Raw genomic sequence first — 22953 nt, forward strand, 5'->3', positions numbered from 1 at the left:
ATTTGAACTCACCGAAAGTTGGTTTTTTTACAAGGAGAAAAGTCAATGCGTTCTGGTAGCATTGTGTAGTTTTTCATCCAAAAGCCTGCCAGATAAATGTCTGCAGATGGAAGAAACAAAAAGAATTGGCACTAGGAGAGTGCTTCCCTGTTATTTTATTCTCTTTAAAGCTAATCTGAAGTAAACTTTTACCAATTCCTGCAGTGATGGAGGTGCTGATTCAGGACATGCAGCAGCATCACAGGAACTGTCCCAAGAGGAGGCTTAATAACTTTCCCAACTCAAGGGGAAATAACTTTCCAACTCAAGACTGTAAAGCATACACTCCTTGGGATTTTGACTGCCTTATCCTATGACTTCTAAGTACAGAGTAGAAAATACTTAACTTTAAAATCCTGATCCACCTTTCTTTGCAAAAAGGAATTTAAAAACCTTTTTACTAGTGCTCAAAAAGTAATTTAATATAATTGTCCCAAAATATTGATGAAAAGTGACGGTGCTGCATACTCAGTAACTCCCACACAGAAATCCTTTGGCTCCTATTTTTGAAAACTATACTTCTGGCCTTTGATTTTTGGTTGATGAATGAATACAATCAGAATATCAGGGAAAAAAAAAGGGAGAAACATCATGGTTAATTTCAGTATTAATTTAGCAATGTTTCTAACCAACATAAAAATCCCAAACATTGAAAGTGAGTGACCTATTTTTGCCTAAGTTGTAGTAGTTTGTGGGGAAGTCCTCTGGACACACATATTGTTAAAAAAAAAAATCCTATCAGGAATGTAATAACTATGGATGGGGTTCATGAGGGCTGGTTTCCTCTCAAGTCACGTGTCTTGACATTTCCAGCATAGTAAGACATTCAGGTATAGATTGCTTGAGATTCACTTAACAATATCAACAGTGGGAGAATGTACCAAGGAATCCTCTGAAAATGGGAAGGTGTTTGAGTGAGTTCTGCAAGGTACAGAAAGCTAAACCCTGGAATTTTATGTATAAATGCAAGAAGGATACAGGACAAAACCCGTCTTACCTGGATAGTGGTAGTTAGTCCATATGTAATATAGTGAGCAGATATGCTTATGAGGCAAAGAGTTAAAAAATGTGTTACCAATCACGTCATCATCTTTGGAGAGGCCAAGAGCAGAAATGCTTGTCCTCCTGCACAGCTTCTGGTTCCTACATGGCACGTGGGTGATGAAAACTTGCACAGCTGATATGAAGACTCCTGTGCTCTCTGATCAGCATCAAATGCACCTGATAAGTATAAAAGTGTGCCTTCACCAGCATTCCCACAGATGTGTGTGCTCATGAGAGACTCCTGAAATATGTACAAACCCCTCCTTGCACGTATCCCAACAAGGTGTCATAACTTCTTGTTTTTTTCTTTTCAGGGACACATTGATAGTCACATGTACCAACAGTGCCACAAGTATATTTGCAGGCTTTGTCATCTTCTCAGTTATTGGCTTCATGGCAAATGAACTCAAAGTGAATATTGAAGCTGTGGCAGACCAAGGTAGGGTACACTGGCATTTTGTTACTTAGGCAGGCACCTGGTAGCACCTTCAGCTCTGTTATTAATGATGACATTGATACTGGAGGAGGGAATTACGACTTCAAACTGGTGTGGATTAGTAAACCACATGTAGGCGTTTCTGTACAGGAGAAGGTACACTGGTAAGTCAATATCTTCCTTGAAACCTCTTTATCACTTGTTTGGTAAGAGAAGGAAGGAAGCTGAGACTCATTTTAAATCTTTGTGTAAATGACTGATGAAGGGTAGTGTGGGATGGTCCCTTCTCATAGTCTGAGGGATTATTGGTCTTTTCATCTGTCTCTGCTGTTGTTTGTCAAATCCTCTTCAAGATAAAAGTTGTTTCTGTTGGTGGGATTTTTAGATGGGAGGGAGGTGGCCTTTGTAGTGTAGAAGGTGGGAGAAATATGGTGTGAAAGGTGGATTGAGCTTCTGAACTGTGGGAAGAAAGGAGATGCCTCCATGGGGAAGTAAAACATTTCTGAAGAATTGATTAGAAGATCTTCAGTAATGAACTGAGATGGTTATAAGAAGAGATCTGAAAGGTCCTAATTAGCAGAGCTGAAGACCACTATGCCAACTAAACCATAGCTCTAAGTGCCAGTTGTTTCTTGAATGCTTCCAGGGATGGTGACTTCACCACCTCCCTGGGCAGCCCCTCCCAATGTTTAACAACCCCTTCAGTGAAAAAATTCTTCCTGATGTCCAGTCTGAGCCTCCCCTGGCACAGCTTGAGACTGTGTTATCTCATCCTGTCACTGGTTGCCCAGGAGAAAAGGCCAATCCCCACCTGGCTACAACCTCCTTTCAGGGAGTTGTAGCGAGCAATTAGATCTCCCCTGAGTCTCTTCTTTGCCAGGATCAACAATCCCAGCTCCCTCAGTCACTCCTCACAGGACTTACTCTCTTGACCCTACTTTGCTATAAGAAGCAGCAAGTAGGAAAGGAAGAGTTTTTGGGCTAAGATTCAGAGAAGTTATAATCCTATCCAATTTTGACAATCATTTTAGAGGGATGATATAGAGGGATATAGGGTCTGAGAGGAGAATTTCATAGTATGAAATGAATAATGGTCAGCTGATAAACTGTTTCTTGACAGCAAGTAGTAGGGGATACTGAACTTGCAGGCTAGTGTAATGTCAATTCAGTATTCAATGCCTCATCTCTTCTTTTTGGTTTGGCAGTCACTAGGTGGCAACAGAAAAGTTAAATTTTTTCCCAATTTTCTGGACAGATGAGATCATTATTTTTTAAAAACTCCGTGTGAAGCCAGGTGTTTTTAGGAGTAATGTTTACATCAGTATTTCTATTTTAGATTTTACCTCCATTCTGGAACAAACAAACAAACAAACCAAACCCCAAAAGCTAAACCACACTGCACTCACCAAAATTATTTGTAAGGAATTAAAGAAGCTGTGCCTGAGTGGAGCTGCAGTGGAAGCTCCAAAGAGACGGACAGAGGTGGGATGGAGAGACAGGACTGGTGGTGGAGGAAACACTTGTTTCAGCTGGTTCATGCATCTCCCTGGAGATGGTGTAAAATTTAGCACAGAAGATCAAAAACCCTTTTCTGGCTGGTGGTCTTTGAGTCCCAGGCTGGAGCTCTCTGTTCCCAGCTGTCTCAGCAGCTGTTCCAGGGGATGTGGAAATAGCTGTCACAAGACAAGCTTATTGTAGGGCTGTGAGTGTGTTTGTAAGAGTCTGCTTAGGCCATTTAAAATTATTTCACAGGGGTGAGGCCTTGCTGCTCTCCATGACAGAGGGAAACAAAATTCAGTGAAGTAATAGATGACTTTGTAGTAGGAAGAGTGCGAAGATTAGGGATAATTGTGGACTGAGGTAGTGCACTGAATTACCATAATTAAAAAGCAGACTCAAGAAGTGGGGAAAGGAACCAGTTCTTGTCCTTGCCTATCATTTTTTTATGTTCTAAAGTTGTATTTTTTTTTTGCAGTGAAAGAGAAAAAAGCCAAAACGATGATGAAACATAATCTCCCTTCAAGTTTTCAAAACCTTGAATGAAAATGTTAATGGAAATAGGAAGGGTTTTTTCCTTTTTTTTTTCTCCTAAAATATTAATCTGAAAAACATAGTATGTTTTTTCATTTAGAATCCTCTTTTCAGGAAAAGCTAATCTATCTGATGAACAAATAAAACACTTACCATGGAGGGAGAGACAGAACAATCTCTTTTTGTCTTACTGTCTGATTAAGAATATAGCGCAGTTGAAAAATGTTAGTAATTTAAAATGAAAGTTCAAGGTCATTGGACTTTTTAAATTTTAACACATATAAAATATTTTGAGTTTTCCTGTCTTTAATAGACTTTTAGAAAGAGTTCATACCCACCTAAGTCTCCAAAGATGGAAAGGATGTGAGCCAGCTTCTCTGTGACTGTTGACCTGTGGTTGATCCATGTTATTTCGGAGAGTTATGAGGAGTCGACATGGAAAGATGTGCAGTTTAATATTCTCTAATTTAACTTTTCCTGAAAGTGGTATTAATGGGAACTCATTATTCTGAGACTTAATTAAACTTTCACATGCAGGAATCTGCTGTAAAGAGAGCCCTTGTCTCTAATAATCAAGAAGAAATATTTAATCAAGAGGTGAAAGAAGTGCTTGTAAATATATAGTAGTTCTACCTGCCCCTTCTTATTTCAAAAAGTCATTTTTTCTGCAGCACATTTTAAAGGCAGCAACACTGAATCACGTACAGTGTTGGGTTTGTCTTTTTTTGTACTGTGTTGCTAAGTCTTGTATTTGCCTTTTGTTCAGAGGGAACCCCAAACACTCGACATGTTGCCTGAGGATGTGATGTGACATGCTGCTAAAACTGTGTTTTCCTCAGTACGTGAGCAAATAGCAGTTGTCTCTTGAACAGAAGCAGCTGTGGAGCTGGAGGAACTGGGGTGCAATGATTAGATCAGAAATAGCCAGGACAGAGTGAGTGGGGAGCCCATTCTCTTGCCATGAGGCATTCAGTACAACTTGGCTCTCATTTGTATCTCACCTGGCAGGAGTGTTGGAAGTGGGAATTCCTTTAGCTGGGATGAATAGAGAAGAAGTGCCATCTACTGTAATGTTGACACTGCATTCCTGCAGCCTTTGCTCCCGATCAACTCTGAGCACACTTGTAAAAATGCTTTTCCTTTAAAGTTGACAGAAATTAAAGCCCAATATATCAAACAAAAAAGAACGGGAAACTCCTGGTTAACGCTTTAAAAAACCCCAGCTCCTTATTTTTTGTGCTCTGCATTATTTCAGGTTTTCTTGTGGATTTTTTTAGATTCACAGTAGTTTTTACCTTGTGTCTGGTATCACATCTGGCTATCTTTTTTGTTCTCTGCTTCTCATTTGACTGTGTGCTGATGAGTTAAAGAAGAAGGATTTTTGCTTTTCCATTCATCCTTGAGGCAGCACTGAGGCTGTGGGTGTTTGTCATGTTGACCTACGGCTGGATTGGTACTTGGCAGGAATTTGATCACAGAGTAGAACAGAAACATAGCTGCAGTATGCAACTGTTGCTTATTTTTAAAATTTGTTTGGTCCAGTATATTGGTATACTCATTGCATACGTATTCTGCTTGGAAAGTAGGAGCAAATGAGTGATTTGAATCTTACGGTGAAAATAGAGATTAATCAGGTGAGGCTAAATTCTGTGATGCTTAGATCTTTCTCTAAATAAGAAAGACTGAACCTGATAACCTTTATTTTTCTTGTTTCTAGGTCCTGGAATTGCTTTTGTGGTTTACCCAGAAGCCTTAACGAGGCTTCCTCTCTCTCCCTTCTGGGCCATAATATTCTTTTTGATGCTTCTAACTCTTGGATTAGACACCATGGTAAACTGCTTTTGTGTCCCACTCTTTTCCTATTTGTTTGTCTGGGGGACCATGAGGTTAATTGCTATTTTCCATGTGGGCAGTGAACCAGTTTCCAAAGAGAGGAATGAAGTAAGGCCATCAATGCTGAAATCATTTGGGCAGAGCTTTGGTGTTGACATCTGAGCATTTAACACTTAGGATTCAAAATGCTCCCTAGGATTCAAAATGCTCTCTTATTTTCTTTTACATCTAGCTGGACCACTTTGTGTACACTGTGTGCACTGAAATGAATCCTTTCATTTTGTCTTCCAGTTTGCCACTATCGAGACTATTGTGACCTCTGTTTCAGATGAGTTCCCCAAGTACTTACGTACGCACAAGGCACTGTTCACTCTTGGGTGCTGCGTGTCCTTTTTCGTCATGGGATTTCCTATGATCACTCAGGTAATAACACTGCCTTTGAGCATCACCGTCTGTCCCCAATCCCCCTCTGGTGGCCGTTTTCCTCCTTTACAAGTTGCAAAAGATTTAGCTGAGTTCTGCCACATATGACACAGGGTGAGTCTGAAAACCTTTTTTTTAATGGATGCTCTGACTGAGATACACTTATAAGACTCTGCTGTTCAAATCTTTCTGGGAATCAGATTTTTAAAATTTTCCCTAGTCAAATATCTTCAAAGTAGTAATGTAAACTAGGTATTCAATCTACACTGACAGAAGATAGGTTTAGTTTAGGTATTAGGAAGAAATTATTTCCTGTGAGGGTGGTGAGGCCCCGGCACAGATTGCCCAGAGAAACTGTGGCTGCCCCATCCCTGGAAGTGTCCAAGATCAGGTTGGACAGGGCTTTGAGCAACCTGGTCCAGTGGAAGATGTCCCTGCCCATGGCAGGGAGGTTGGAACAAGATCGTCTTTAAAGTCCCTTCCAACTCAACCCATTCTATGAATTAAGGAAAAAACTGTAACTTTGTATGTCATATAAACATGCAGCTTGTTTGGGGTGCCTTTCCTCCACGATTAGACATATACTGACAGTCTTGGCAAACCGAGCAGTTGACAATGGAATTCCCTTCTACCACTGATAATCTTCAGTGTCCTCTCTCCACTAATACCTCCAACATTATAAACTCAGCAATTTCAAGACAAGATGCACAAAATTTTACTATTTTTCCCTCCTCTTTCTTCCCTTTCTCTCTCCCCTTACCTCATCCCCTACCAGCCCAGCTTCACTGTTCTAAAGCCTGGGATGGATTCAGTCCTTCCTTCACTTGAATTATGCTGCTTAACCTCTGCCCTGGAGATAGGACAACATATCCTTTCCAAATAGATGAACTGGACTCGTTATTAGGGTAGTTCTGGTTTCAAAGGTGATTTTGCTTTTCATGTAGTATTATGGGTTAGAGACACTACAAATGGAAGGTCTGATGGCTGTTCAGTCTTAAAGGACTGAAGCCGAAGTCTTCCCAAGCTGTGTTGGCTACCAGAATCAGGGGTACCATCTGCTTTTTTCTTGTTGGATTTGATATTCATTCAGCCAGAAGGAAGGAACTGTAGTGCAGCACAAGCCTGAGTCTGGTCGATGTTTGGATGCTGACTTGGCTCCTGTTCCTCTCCGCTCTGCCTACCTCAATGCCACAAGTGATGGCTCTTTTATCTCTTTTTCCTTAGGGTGGAATGTATATGTTACAGCTTGTGGACACTTATGCAGCTTCTTACTCTCTTGTCATTATTGCCATCTTCGAGCTCGTTGGAGTTTCCTATATCTACGGTAAGAAAAAATACTGTTACTGGACAGCCTATGTCAAAGTAACATTTTAGCATATGATAAAGTGAAGTTCTTAGGGAAAGGAGTATTTTTTTTTTTAATAAAAAGCCTCCAAGTTCTCTTATTTTGGACAAAGAATGATAGGACCTCATTACTATAGGATACCTTCAAATAAATGTATTCAGAAGACTCAAAAGTCTCAAGTCCTTTTCCATCAATAGCTTAAAGCCGATGCTTAGAGATGAGTCTAAGAAGAGACTAAGCAGTTAGTGACACTATCTGTTCATAACACAGACTCAAGACTATGCAGCTTCTCAGAGTGACTAATTATCCCTGGTGGTAACAGCAGTTATATTGATCCATGCTGATGTACATGAATTGTGAGGAAGATCCTCAGTTGGTATAAAGCAGTGCAATTACCATGATGCTGCTGTAGCTACAACAGTTGATACCAGCTGGTGATGTGCTTCCAAGCTTTCAGGATGTGTTTTCAGGAGACTGAGTCTTGGAAATGTGAAGATCTCCCTACATACCAGGTGATTAACTTGTGTCTGGAGTGTAGTGTTGCCAGTTCAGACTTGCCTTCAAAAGAAAAAGGGGATATGAATCTCAGTGTGAAAAGTGACAAAGATAAGGCTGTTTCTGCTGTTGCTGTGTGCAAGAATGAATTATGTAGTTTATATCAGCTGGGCATAAAAATCCCGGATGTTGTGTTGAAGGTGCATGTATAGCAGCATGACCTTAGGTTCTGGTCCCGTGCACTGAATACTTACATCTATCTGTGTTGCGGAGTCTACTCTGTGACTTAAGTGCTTTAAAAAAATAGTACAAAATTCAGCAAATGCGGAATTTGTTGCTCTTGCTTGAGACATAAACATTCTAGACAGGACAGGGAATCAGCCCTTTCTTGTTTTCTCTAATTTCATGGAAATACAGCAGTGTATTTTATCTCCACTGACACCTAATCCAGTGAGCAGGCCTGAGTGGTTGGAAGCTAAGTCAGACATGACTATCGTTACAGAATATGATGAAAAATTCAAAATACAGAGAGAAGAGTTGATTTTGACCGGTCGTCTTCTGGTTAATCAAAATTCTTGTGTTTTTTTTTTATGCCCCTGGAATGTAAGCAATTTGATTAGAGTTGGCTTAGAAGTGAAATTAAACCCAGCTTCTCTAAAATCAATACAATTCCGTAAGAGATAAGTGAGGATGCTCAAGAAGAATATAAGGGTTTGTTGGGTTTTCTTTTTGCCTTTCTTCTCCTCCTCAGTTTGTTGAGAGCATGCCTGAACGATGCTGTAATGCTGTAATGCTTGAATGCTTTTAATATTTTAAAAACTACTTAATTCTGTAAAGTTTCTTTGTTGTGTATGTTTTTAAACAAGGATGAAGCTAGTAGGAAGCAGGTACTGGTTCTGTTCCTCCTCTGAACACTGTGTGGCAGAAGCACTGCAAACCTGCCTTTGTGGAATGACATTTTATTAGGCTTGGAAGCAAACAATTGCTCTGGCTTGTGTCTGCTGTGCACAGCAAATTCGGTGTCCCTTAAAACACTAACTTTAATAAAAAATATAAACCAATATTCAAACAGTTATAGCATTGCAAAGGAAGGGCTTGAATAGAGGAAAAAGTTTTTTTTTGGTTAGATGTTACTTCATTGTAATCAGATGTGGAAAAGAACTGACAAATTACAAATTATTCTTTCCATACTTTCTGTGCCAACTGGTTGTTCATCAACAGATCTGGGTAAAGCCTTTGCTATAAACTATTTCAAAGATTATTCCCTGTAATTAACCTTTTGCTGGACTAAGGAGGTTCCAATCTTTTAAATGACAAAGGAAAGATTTACTTTACAATCATTATCTGCTTGACTAATGTACCAGAGCTGCTTCTACTGTGTTAAAGCTACTTTTGTAAGGACTCTTCATAGGAGTACATCCTGTACATTTGTGATTTGTGTGTTGTAAATACAAGCAAAGCAGCTGCTCTCGTTATATTCCTTCAAGCAGTGCTTAAAATTGACATAATATATTTTCAAGCTCTGACAACTGCTGTTTTACACTCCACTGACACCTTTCTCTGTGTACTTGTACTCTTCATGGCAAGCAGGTTGGCACAATAGTGGTAGGCGCTTTCATGATGAAATAAATTTGTCTTTAGTTCTTGTTACATGTTCTGCTTGCTGAGCTTGTTGAGATTTTTAAATTAAAAAGGGACACACTTGGTTATTTCCTTGTAATCACTTATTTTTTCAATAGAGTCAGTGCTCCACAAACTAACCAAATGCAGCTTTTTATTTCCCATGCTGGTAGAAATGTTTATTCTCCAGTTATTTAGATTATGATGCATGGTTGGTAAAGAACAGCAAAGAGCTGGGGGTATTAATTTAATCATCAGCATAATTCCCACTGTTGCATTTTGTAACGTGAGGCTAAAGACAAAAATCCTTGTGTTTGAGCGAAACATTGTCAAAAGCTGAAAATGCATGACTGTAACTTTGTGCTCCTTCTAGATCTCTTTTTTGACTGTCTGTTTTTTTGAGAAGGTTTGTTGTAAGAGTGAGTGGTAACTGCTGCAGTGTGTTTGTAAGAGACATTAGTAATTTTGAACATTTTACTTGCAGCAGAATAACAAAGTAGTTGTCTGACTGGGTTTGCAGGCTTCTTTTTAAATGGCTTTTATATCTGCAGCACTTGTGAATACATCATTCTGCTTTAGGGAGGGGGAAATCAGATATGGAATATCATGTACTGTTTATTTCCCAAAGTTATTCAGCAGGCCTGACTGATCTGAGAGGGAGACCAGATTTACTAGGATTTAAAAAAAAGTAATAAATCGGTGTTCTGTTAACCAAAGCATTCCTCTCATTTTTCTGTGGAATTTTCACTGGAAAGAGATAAGTACTGTGTAAGCCCTGTATCTGCTTCCATGCATTTGACTTCTGAACTGCTAATATTTAAAAGTGCCTTAAACTGTGAATATCTGCTGAAGATTCCAAGAAGGAACTGATTTTTTTAATTGGAGTTTGAAGCAAATCTGTGCAGATTTACATGAAGCTTGCTTGAATTTTGGAGGCAGAAGCCGCTGGTAACTCTCAGTTAGGTATCCCTTCTTTGCAGCAGCAAGTGTGGCGGGAGTAGAGACTTTAAATGAGATTTAAACTTGGTGGAAAGACCCATCAGCCTGTCTCTTGTGCTGCTGCAATTAGTTTAAAATGAACTTGACTGGCTGCTGTGTGAGAATCGCCCTCACAGCTCGCTGCAGGTAAATAAAACACAGGGGCAAATTGTTCAGTTGCAGCAAAAATATCCTTTCAGGTCTGTCACATAATGACCTTGGAGGTTATATTTGGCCCAGACATACAAACTTCTATTACAAAATAGAGAAGGACACCATGATTCAGACTGGTGCTGAAGTAGTGATTCCATGGGTAATAAAAATTACATGTGTTTTACAGAGAAGAGGCTTTCTGAAAAAGCAAATTTGCTGTAGTCAGTAGAGAAGATAAAGAGAGGGAAACTACAGTCACTGAAAAAATGTGACATCTGGGTCACCTTGGCTTAGTTTTTAAAGCTTACATCTGCTGCAGGTTGTAATTTTTTCCTTTTCCCTAAATTCAGTTCTTGCAATACCATCTCACTGTTTAATTTCTGGCTTTTTCTTCTTTGTTTGTTATCATAACCTGGTTCTTGAGCTTTTCTCTCACATGCTATCTACCTGAGTTGGGTCTTTAGGGCTGCCCAAACACCACCCAGCCCTGTTGCTTTCTTCAAGCTGCATCAGAAGACACTGAATAATGAACCATTGCTATTTTTTTACCTTCTTGATTCTTGGAACAGTCAGGTGGTTAGATTTATTTCTCCTTGATATCAACAGAAAGGCTTCCAAATTAGATGCATCAAGCCTGAGGATTATCCCTTCTTATACCCTGCAGTGTCTAATAAGAACATGAAGTAGTATATTACTTTTGTTCAAGCAATTCTTATCCTACTCAGTGCCTTTTCTCCAATATTTAAGCTGTCCCCACATCATGAAAGTTAGATAAAATGCTTTATAAAATTTAGATAAAATTTTAAACATTTATATGGCAGATGAGCTCAGGCTTGGACCCCAGGCCTCTCTCTTCTTATTGTAATTAGAAAAGCTAGAAACAATTTCAAATTTGTTTTTATTATTTTTTCATAAATTACTAATATCTAAATTACTAATGACTAAGAGGGAATAATATCAGCTCCTGGCCAACACACTTTTTCCACCCACATGGCATTGCTGGGAAAGGAGCTGCAGAGACGGCTGAAATACCATTTTCCAATCTTGCATGTTTGATTAACTCAAGTAGCTTTAGAGATTCAATCAATACAATAATCTGAAGAAATAGCACGTCTGTTAATCTGTTTGTTCAAACAACATTGAATATAATTTAAAATATTTACAGGTGCGCTCTAATAATTCTAAGTATCATTCAGGTATCAGTTGAAAAATAACAGGACATCATCAGTTTCAATGCTAAGGGACATAGTTGTAATCCAGTCATGTAGCAGGTATAGATAAGCTCAAATATTGTCTGTGCTAAAGCAGGTGTACAGATATTAATAAGACTAGTCTTCATAGTGAAATAAAACAAATCTACAAATAATTACACAAATAATTGTAGCTACCCTGTACATACTATTAGCGCTTTAACCAAACACCTGACCTCTATGTAAAAGCTCAATTTTGCTTTAATCCTCAAGAAGTAAATATTTTATTGGAATGGTTCCCACCACATTAGTCCAATTTTTTACTGTGTAGTTGGATCCTCCACAGAAGTTTTCAACCAACAAATCGGAGTGTTTTCGTAATTAGGCACAAGGGAGGGCACCAGAGCTCTGTTGCAAGTTGCAGTTGGTTTCTTTCACACCTAATTGCTTTTACATTTTCTGTTTACAGGATTGCAAAGATTTTGTGAAGACATAGAAATGATGATTGGATTCCAGCCAAGTAAATTCTGGAGAGTCTGTTGGGCATTTGTGACCCCGACTATTTTAACAGTAAGCAAAAAAAGAAAAATAATTGAATGTCTTCTCCAAAGAGTTTTGTTGTTGTTTGTTCATCATTCATGATGTTTCTAGGTGGTAGTAATTAGAACTTGAATGCAGCTAATTAAACACAAGTGCTTGTGTTCTTACATGTGTATGTAATAGGAACAGAGTGTAAGTAATGGTATTTTTGGTGGAGAGGGGTGATGAGTTTCCACATGCTGCTATGGTGGCCTTTCCTGTCCCTGCAAAACGGTCCTGTGGCACATTATTGCATAGTGTATATATATGTGTGTGTACGTATAGGGAAAGGAAAGGTCATGATCCTCCTGTCTGCTGTCAGGTTGGGTGAGGGAAAAGCCATTTTATTGAGTCATGAACTAATCCAGGAGAGATGATTTGGAAAGGCAGAGATGGAAATTTGAGTGACAGAGTTTTAGCTGCAAAGGTGGAGGTACTGTTGCAAAGGTGGAAATAGGTGCGTTCTGGATAAGAAATATAAAACTTTTAGTCTCTCTAGGGGAAAAAAGAAAACAAATGAAAAAAGGAAAAAAGGGGTGGCAAAAGAGAGAAATGAGGGAGAAAGAGGGAAAAGGGGAGAAAAGAGGTGAAAAAAGGGGGAGAGAAGGTGGGAAAAGAGGAGAAAGGGGGAACAAGAGGAGGAAAAGAAAGAAAGATGGGGAAAGAGGAAGAAAAGAGTGGAGGGAATGATGAAAAAATGAAAAGAGGGGGAAGAGGAGCAATGAGGAAGAAAAAAAGGGGGAGAAAAGGGGAAGAGGGGAAAAGTGGAAGAAAAAGGGAGAAATGAGAAAAAGGGGATAAAAGGGAAAAGAGGAAGAAAAAAGGGGGGAATGAAGAAAAAGGGAACAAAGGGGAAAAGAGGAAATAAAAAGGTGGGAAATGTAAAGGGAAGAAAGGAGAAAGAGGAAATAAAAAGGGGGGAAATGAAAAGGGAACAAAGGGGAAAGAGGAAATAAAAAGGGGGGAAATGAAAAGGGAACAAAGGGGAAAGAGGAAATAAAAAGGGGGGAAATGAAAAGGGAACAAAGGGGAAAGAGGAAATAAAAAGGGGGGAAATGAAAAGGGAACAAAGGGGAAAGAGGAAATAAAAAGGGGGGAAATGAGGGAAAAGGGGAAAGGAGGAAATAAAAAGAGGAGAAATTAGGAAAAAGGGGGAAGATGAAATAAAAAGAGGGGAATGAGGAAAAAGTGGGAAAGAGGAAATAAAAAGAGGGGAATGAGGAAAAAGGAGGAAAGAGGAAATAAAAAGAGGGGAATGAGGAAAAAGGGGGAAAGAGGAAATAAAAAGAGGGGAATGAGGAAAAAGGAGGAAAGAGGAAATAAAAAGAGGGGAATGAGGAAAAAGGGGGAAAGAAGAAATAAAAAGAGGGGAATGAGGAAAAACGGAAAAAGAGGGGGAAAATGAAAAAAGGTGGGGAGAAAAAAAGAGGAAAAAAATAGAAGAGAAGCCAAAGGAAAAAGGGTCTGTTGGAGAAAGGGTTGTTTCCAAACCCTTCCGAGCCGAGGCAATGAAGGAATGTGGCCCCCGGCAGCCGGAGAAGCCCCTCCCGGCCCGGGCCGAGCGCGGCGCTTCCCCGCGGTGCCCGCAGGTGGCGCTGTGGGACAGCGGCGGCGGCGGCCGGGGCAGGGAAAGCGGCTCCCGAAATAGATGGGAGCGGGTTTGGTTTGTCGCTGTCCTTCCTTTCCCTTGGTTTTTATTCCCACCTCCTTTCAAACATCTTCCTTCGAATTTACTTAATACTCACTTCGCATTTAGGTATCCGTTCAGTCAAAAAGGATGTCACATTCTCAATTTTGCCATTGCTCTGCGTGTTTTCTCCAAGTCTAATAACTAAATCTACAGTTACTGCCTAGATTTATAGTCCAAATCTAATAACTATGTCTAAGATTTCCATCAGAGTGTTTCCTTTATGTTTTAGCCCAAGTGCAGGTGCAATCTGTGATTGCACATAATTTTTTTTTTTTTGGGCACAAGAATGAAATAATTACTTCAGCCATTTTAAAAGCTTTCAGCTTGATAAATCAGCACAAAACAACAAAGCCTTCCTTTACCAGCATTTGCTGTTTGAGAGCACGTGCTTCCACCTGGAAGTCCTCAAGCCTGGACCACATATGCAGCAAGATATCAGTATTTGTGTAGAGTTTTAAAAATTCATCATTTCACAGCAGTGCTGAATAGTTCCTACAAGTCATATGATCACAGAATGGTTTGGGTTGGGAGGGCCCTTACAGACCACCTAGTTTCAAACCCCCTGCCATGGGTAGGGACACCTTCCACTAAAAATTATGTTGTTTCTTACGGAAAACAAATCTGAACTGACTGTGTTTGTTTTCCAAACTTGCATGTTCTGTTGTTGTTCTCTCCAAATGCAATATATAGTGAACTTGCAGTGAGAAATAAATTGACACTGATCAGTCATAATTCAATTTTTATGCAATGGAAACAGACAAAGCAAACCCGAGCAATAAATTCTTTTCTATTATTGCTTCTGTAAAGCTAATATTTGATACATTTGAACAGCCTAATATTAGACTTTCATTAGACTCCACATCTCTGGAAATAAAAACTGATCATTTTTATATGTGCCTTCACGTAGTTATACTTCTATAAATCTTCTGTGTGCAATTATTGCAAGCACAGGCATTTCCCAAAAGTTACTGAATTATGCACAAATGTAAGCAGATGTATTGCTGTTCATACAGCAAGTGAAATGGAGTAACTTAGCATAATCACATTAGGTAAAACTGCCAATAGACCATGTAATAAAGCACATTACTCCAGGGAGAAGATTCTAATTTCAATTCTTCTGGCACAAATACAGTGATTTTTGTGGGATTTTGCAGGATTTCCTTGGAACTCATTAGATTCAGGCTCTGAGCTGTTTATTATAGCTTGTGGCAGCGCCCTGCCTTAGGTGTATGCGCTTTTATCCGTATTCCATATATTCCAACTCTGTGTGTGGATACCTACCGTTTGTTGCATAGCAGGCTTGTTTTGCTTATTCAAACATATTTGTTTTCCTTTCTTGTTTCCAGTTCATCCTCTGCTTCAGCTTTTACCAGTGGGAGCCGATGACTTATGGAGCTTACCACTACCCCGGCTGGTCCATGGTGCTCGGGTGGCTGATGCTGGCCTGCTCAGTCATCTGGATCCCAGTTATGTTTGTGATAAAAATGCATTTAGCCCCAGGCAAATTCATTGAGGTAATTCTTCTGCCTTTTTGCTCTTTACAAATGCAGTCGCAGGAGACTGTCTCTTTTATTTTACATTGATTTTTGTGATATTGAATGTCTAATAGTGCTAAGATTACTTTCTGGTAAACTGGTTATTGTGTTGCAAAGAGATACTCGGTTGATTTAAATTGTAGACCTATTCCTCACTCCTCAACAAAATGCTCCTAAACTGTGGAGTGATTTTTTTTTTTTTTTTTTTTTTGAAATCTAGAAGGGGTTACAAATTTCATGAATCCTGGTATGGCTTTACTGGGAGAAAGCTGTTCTAGCTTTGTTGGCCTTTTTGCAAAGGCAGTGTATAGATTTAAGAAGCACCAACTGCTGGTGTGTATTGTGCTGCAGGCACCCTGGCAATTAGCACTAGGAGATGTCAATCAGGAGCTGCCTGTTTGCAAAGTGTGGGAGGGTTGGGTTCTGGAGTCATCCAGGATGTGCTTCAGGAGGTTGCGCCACTCGCAGGAATAAAATATATGAAGAGACCTCCTGCTCTACATCTCAAACTACTCATTATAAAACCTAGCTGGCAATCTTTGCTTTACCCTTCTTCATCTCTTTATTTTTCTTGAATAAGCTGATCCCTCCTGGCACCTGGGCTTAGAATAATTCCAGCTGGCACTTTATTTTTACCCTGCTTAACCTGTTTATTTTGCAAATCAGATTCCTGACACTTCCCCCCACTGCTCCAGAAATGTGGTGATCACCTTCTGCTCTCCATCTCTGTGCCTTGTCTCTGCCTGCCACCCCCATCATACCCTGTCCCTTTCCTGTAGGCTCCTCGGTTCCTTGCAGGGTGTGGTACAGCAATGCCTTTCTCATATTGGCGTTTCATCCCATTATTGTCCTCACCATGTCTTCTGAGGAAGCTCAATGCTCTTATTTGAGGTCTTTGAGGCTTTCTCAGCTCTGTCTTCTTGTCACTGCATGCTGCTTGTGCTGTTCTCTCCCTGGGAGAAGGAACAGACGCTCTCTCCCCTTTCCGTAGCCGCTTTTGCAGTTCAGCTTTCCTGCAAAACCCATCGGGGCTGTTTTATGCTTCAAAAATGAAAAGGAGAGAAAGTGTACTAAAAGAGCATCATCTTTTTGGTCTCTCAATATGCCACACTACACATGCCTAAGGGACAAGACCAAGACTCTGCTTCCCATAGAGCAAAAGAATTTCATGGGAGAGGAATTTTCATAGTGGTGGGACACCCCAGGGAAGGCATCCAGGCACACGGTTTGTAGCAGGTCACTTCTCTAAAGGGCCATTCAGCCCTTGTGTAGAGCACATTGGAGTGCACAGGTCAGGAGACAACTACTCCTTTTGGGAATGAGCTAATGTGGAATTAGATTTACTTGTTCATTGTCTCATGAGCTCCTCTCACTGAGAAAATTGTTCTCCTTCAAAACTTCTAATGTGTCACACTGGCATATATATTGCCACAAAACTAGGGTGCTTTTCTTACTATCCCTCCAGTTGTGCACCCAAAGGAACACCCAAGAGTTGGATCTGTTTTGAAGGGGCTTTTGCTGAAGCTATTTCAGCTGTACCCTGATATTTCCTCAATACTGGGTCTGTTGCATAAAATTATTATGGTTGATTTGGGAGGTAAGAGTTGCAAACTGGTAATTAAGCAGAGATTAAAATAACTGATAGAGAGGTCTGATCCACTTTATTAGGTAATAAACATATAATTGTTCCCTCTTAAGTCATCAGAAATATGTTTTCTTTCCTTTTTATCTCTGAATGCACCGATCAAATTATATATTCAATAAGGAAATCAGCGGAAAGATTAGAAAATTTTTGTTGTTTGCCAGGTTAGCATTCTCCTCTTTCTTTTTCCTGCAGATAGAAATGAAACATCTCAAAATTAAAATCTTTGTTCATTCATAGTGATGTCCTACTTTTTGGTCATCTGTATACTTTTGGGAAATATGCTAAACAGAAATCCAATTATTTTAATGCAGTTACCCAGTGCTTAGACCACTGGGCTAAGTAATTGTGCACATGTCCTTCAGTAAGAGAGCTTTGCAATCTGCAGCAGTGGTTCTGAGCTCCCCTCATATGGTGTGGGGGAGAATGCATAATTAAAATCTGGGCACCTTATCTTCTATTAATCTTGAAAACTTTGTGCAAAACAAACGCTGAGCATTGCAGGGCCATCATCAATAATCTTAAATGAGCTTATCCTTGTTTCTTCTGCATTGTAATTCTGCTCTATAGCATTAAATGAGACTCTCTTTTCTCTCCCCCATGTGGCAGCGACTCAAGCTGGTGTGCTCCCCACAGCCTGACTGGGGTCCATTCTTGGCCAAGCACCGCGGTGAACGCTACATGAACATGATTGATCCACTGGGAACCTCCTCCCTGGGACTTAAACTGCCAGTGAAGGATATGGAACTGGGGACACAATGCTAATAATTATTAGTAATGGGTGACAGTAACATTGTCAGCCTTTTCTGATACGTTTTTCTTTTTTTCCATTTTGTTCCCCCACCGTTTCTTCTTTTCCACAGTGCCTGGAAGTGGTTGTCTAGGAAAGTAGGATTTACTGTTGCATGCCATAGGGAAGACCTAGCTAGACCACTTCCAGGTGTAGGTGATGCTCGTGAGATGTTCTGTACCCAGTGAAACAGCAAAACCACAGCGTGTGACAGGTGACATACCAGTGATGTACGAATAAAAAAAACTGAATTGAAAAATCTTTAAAGGAAAAAATGTGCAGGATTTGACCTATTTCCCACAAGCATCCTCGTAACAGGTGGCTATGATGGGACTAGGATTTTGCTACCAGTGTATTCAAAGGAAGGTTCAGCCCTCAGATGGGCTGGAAGTGAGCAAAGAAGGGGATCTCTTGTAGTCCTGGTGTAAATCCAGCATACAGCTCCTGTGAAAAGTGGGGTTGCTTTTTCTACGCTGACAGCAGACCTTGTCCCATCATGTCTGCTCACTTCTTTTATAATTTATACCATCTTTGAGGGATTGTTATGTTACGTAAACAAATGGAGACTGTGTGAACAGCACACCAGGAAGTAATATGTGGGGTCAGAACAGAACATGATAATCCATTTAATCTTTTCAGGTAGAAAAATAAGAACAAAATTTAAAAAAACTAGTCAATTGAGACTGGGACTAAAGTGCATTTGAGTCTAGAAATGGTTTGGAAATAGTGCCAGAATGAGTTGTATCGGCATCACTGTTTAAAGTGCTGTCATATGTTTCTTTCAATAATTTGATATCTGTCACTTCAATTAGAAATGCCTGAGTTTTACAGTGTGTCTGAAAACTTGTTCCACAAGAAGTGCAACTGTGTTTTTACTCACTTCAATACTCTGAACATAATTTTCCTTGTTTCTCTGCTTTTGTTTACAGTATCTCCTCAAGAAGCCATCATATAATTTGTGCCTATCTTTGTATTCTTACAGTGGTAAGTGTAGTCTAGTTACCACCTGAAAACAGTTATTAGAGGTTAGATGTGCTGTTCAACTTTGTGACTCCCTGTTCATTTGCCTATAAACATCTTTATATAACCTATAACCTTCAGATGATGTATTCTTCTCTTTCAGCCAAGGGGGAAATAGCAGGACCCCACTGGTCTATATATTATATATATAGCACATAAATTCGTCGAAGCAGTATTCTCTCTGAAATGTGAATAGGGGTTTTCTTTACATTAAAACATTTTCATTAAACAAAAAAACCAAAATCCACAGTAATTAACCACTGCAGTCATCCACACGGTTGCAACCTTAGATATGCAAAATGCAAGGATTGAGGTGAGAGGACAATCTAGTAGATGGCCATTATAACATTGCATAGCAGTAGGACATTCTAAAGCATTATATTTTAGAAATCAGATATAAGCAGTGAAATGAATACTAGATTAAAATAGTTTTGTTACCTATTGGGCAGAGTGAAAAATAGAGCTTTTTAAGAGTACATTTATTTACCTAAATAGAAAATTAGCCCAACTTATTGTAAATGCACTAGAATGAGGGAGAAAAATATATCTTCAATAATTGGCAAAACGGTAATCTTTATTATCTTGTTATATCCTATACATACATATATGATATTTTTTAACAGTGATCAGTGTTCATGTAGTGTGTACTAGTGATGTTTTATGTCCCTATAAATATCTTATCAATCAGTGTAGAGATGATGAGCTTAGAGTAGTTTATCCAGATTTTTTCCCTCCCCAGACGCTACTGTAGTAGCCTGTAAATGTTCTTTCCTTTCAGGGGACTGTTTCTATCCTGTTCTTTTGTTGGTCTGTCTTCATATTGCAGGGTCTCAGGTAAATCCTCCATTCATGTGTGTCCGTAGATCAGTAGGTGTGTTGTTTCATCCAGTTGAAGAAAACAAAAAACTAAACCTTAAAGTAACACTTTCACAAATTGTTAACTTCTTTTCTCTCTGTGTGTGTGTATATATATATGTATATTAAATATATTAATCATTTTGCTGAACTTCCTCTTTCACGGGGCAATTAGTGTTGCCAGTTCTAGGCACTGCTGGAGACCTTTAATCCTCATGCAGAACAACTGAAGCGCTGTCAGGGGTTGTCACCTAGGGAAGGGAGGGCAAATTCCGCAACATTTTACGCTGACCCCCCGAATCTCCACTCCACGGGCTCTTGCAGGTCCCTGTCTCACACAGCAGCAGGACAGGACCCTCCTTTGCGCTTCTCTGCCTTAAAGCTGTGCCACCTTGTTTCAGCTTCACCTGCTGTTTTAATAAATGACTTGTTATTCTTGCTTCTGGCTTTTATTTTCCTGACAGAGGCAGGTTTCAGAAGCCATGCTCTGTCTGATCTCATGAAGGTCCAGAAAGATGAGCTGAAAATTTGGTCCCCACGTCTAGGTGAGGCTGAGAGACCTTCCCTGGGTGCAGAAAGGAAGCTAAGGATTCTGTGTTTTGAAGTCAGTACCTCTAGTAGAAATTAGGCTTTTTTTGTCAGGACAAATCGCTTTAGGCCTCTCTTGGCCAATATTCCTTAGCATCTTGTTTTGATTTTTGGAGTCCAAGCCAGTTTATCTTCACTACTGTGATTGAAAAACAACAAGTATTCACAGATTTGGTCCTCTTTTGAAAGAAGAAAACACACTCAAACAGTTTAAGAGTACTGAATCCTTTCACTTATTAGCTTGTCTCAAGACAAACTGGGATTAACTAATTGCAATAAAATTACCTCAGTGTAAGGATGTCAGTTACTGTCTACATGAATTACGAAAGAGTTATCATTTAAAGGAGTACTGCTGGGGTATGATATCTTTTGGCTTGGATTACCAAACCAGAATGCGTATGAAATTGCAATTGAATTGCTTTCCATGATTTATGTAATTAATCTGCTTGCTTTTTAATTTAGATGTTGTTCCTGTGCCTGGTAAGTCATTAGCGCAGGATTAGGCTTGACTTTGAAACTCAGTAAACAGATGATAGTGATTTTTTTTTCCAGCTGATCTTTATCTTCAGCTTTGACCCCATTACTAGGCTTGCAAAAACCTTCGGAGAAGGGGGAGAAATGCGTACAAAAATCACAGAAGATGTGAAGTTTTCACTGTCTGTTAAAAGCAGGGGTTTTTTTTTGTCACATCAGACTTTTTTAAAAAGTAGTTTACTGGCCAAATCTGAGAGTTGAGATTAAATTAACCAGCAGTGTCTTCTTTAAATGGAAGTAATCTTGAAGTTTGGGAATGCACTTCATTTACCATATTCTAGGAAAAGTTTGCATGTACTTTGATAATTTTCTAAAAATAAATTTAGTAACTAATAACATACCAGTAAAGATCTTTAAAAAAAAAAGGAGGGGAAAAAGCCATATTAGTAAAAATGTGATGTATGTACTTGCAGATCTATCTATCTTGTGAGTAAAAAATGTTTAAATTTGGTGAAATTATAATGCATATTTTTTTCTTTGAAATTGAGTTTCTGGATGAGCTGAGATGCATTATTGTATGCATTAAAGATTATACCTAATGCAAATGCTTGCCATCTTCAAATTCTTTGGGGTCTTCCTAGTGTTTTTAATATGCAATTTTCAAAACCTGTGTTTCAGCTAGACAAGGCAGCACTTTGTTTCCAAAAGAAGGGTTTAACAAAATGACCTTTAATTGAGAAAGACTTGGATTGTCTTTATATAATGTTTCAATTGAGTCAAAGTAGTCTTTTGGTTAGGTTCTGCTCCACTGACCGCATTAGACGTGCCTCCACACTGAAGATCATTGTTTCTGATACGCTGTGTGACTGTCTCTTACCATCAAATTCCAACACCTGCTTGATTTTAAATACCTTTGGTCTGTTTGTTATGTACAGTTGTATGGATAATATGATTTCTTGTTGCCTGTGTTAAAGCAATTGCTTATGTATGGCAGTCATTGGTTTTCCTATTGGTTTCTTATTCTGCAGCTCCACTTCTTCTTGCAATCAAGGATGGACTTGTAGGGATTGTGGGTTGTAGGCAGCAGAGCTTTTGACAGCTGGCATCCCAGAAAGCTTCTCTGTTCTGCTATAAAACTGTTGTAAGAGTCACTTTTTTCTTGGTTTGGAGTTGAATGGTATGCACTTAAGGTATTTGTAAAATGGTCAGAGCTTGATATTCCTGAGTGACTCAGGTTGATGACTCGAGGGGGGAGGGGAGGGATATTGGGGTTTCTGCCTTTGTCACCCTCAGGCACTCTATTGCCAAAGAGAGAAGGTTTTCCTGATGGGTTTAACATAATGTGAGAACCAGGCTGGACCTTAATGCTTGCAATGTTTCTGTTTGCCGATAGCATCTAGATACATCTTCAGGTAACCATTTGCCTTATAGCAATCTTCCATTGTTAGGAAAATTATTGATTGACTAAAACACGTTCTTATCTGTCCTTTATATTATGTAGTATTAGCTTGTAAGGTAGATGCTTGGCTGGTATAAATTGTCACAGCTTTGTCTGGAGCTGTGACAATTTACACCAGCTGAGAATTTGCGCCCTGTGTCCTATGGCACTTTATTACGGACCCATCGCTGATGGGTTAAATCTTAATTACTTGCGTAATGTCATATATAAATATATATATATATATATATTTACAGGCATTCTATGGGGTACTGCTGCCTATGGATAAAGATTTGTACCCTAACCAGATCATTATAATTTTTTCATGAGCTGTATGTGGAAAAGATATATTATGTTACAAAGGATGCATCATATATATCTCATGTAGTGCATATTATAATGCTGTATGTTATTAATTTCAGAAATCATTATTCTTGAGGCCCTACCTCAAATTTTGTATTTATGTGTACAAATGCAATTTATTGTATTATATATTTGCCTAATATATTTGGATGTGATAAATTAAAATTATTCAATAATGTATGGGCTCTAAAGACTCTAAATAAATGTCCAGTGTTTAAAACAGAAAATACATCAACTTTTCTGGTGAATGAAATGCTTCTTTTTCCACCACCTCCTTCCCCACCCAACACACGCCACAAACATCATTCTTACTTAACACATAGCCTTAAGGTATCCGCAGAATTGATCCATTTGATTGTTAGAAACATGGAGCGGCAACTGGAAACAGCCCT

The 22953-nt window shown here is 39.2% G+C and overlaps 1 protein-coding gene across 1 annotated transcript in view; it reads left to right on the forward strand.

Annotated features, from left to right (window-relative positions):
• Positions 1-22442, forward strand: part of SLC6A5 (solute carrier family 6 member 5) — a 32790-nt gene extending 10348 nt beyond the window's left edge. The window contains exons 10-16 of the mRNA XM_064657175.1: positions 1398-1522; positions 5268-5380; positions 5675-5806; positions 7031-7130; positions 12057-12157; positions 15203-15370; positions 17643-22442. Of these exons, the coding sequence (XP_064513245.1) occupies positions 1398-1522; positions 5268-5380; positions 5675-5806; positions 7031-7130; positions 12057-12157; positions 15203-15370; positions 17643-17798 (895 nt within the window). The 3' untranslated portion in view covers positions 17799-22442. The remainder of the gene's footprint in view (positions 1-1397; positions 1523-5267; positions 5381-5674; positions 5807-7030; positions 7131-12056; positions 12158-15202; positions 15371-17642) is intronic.
• The last annotated feature ends 511 nt before the right edge of the window (positions 22443-22953 follow it).

The sequence above is a fragment of the Pseudopipra pipra genome, chromosome 6 (genome assembly GCF_036250125.1).
Source record: "Pseudopipra pipra isolate bDixPip1 chromosome 6, bDixPip1.hap1, whole genome shotgun sequence".
Lineage (NCBI taxonomy): Eukaryota > Metazoa > Chordata > Aves > Passeriformes > Pipridae > Pseudopipra > Pseudopipra pipra.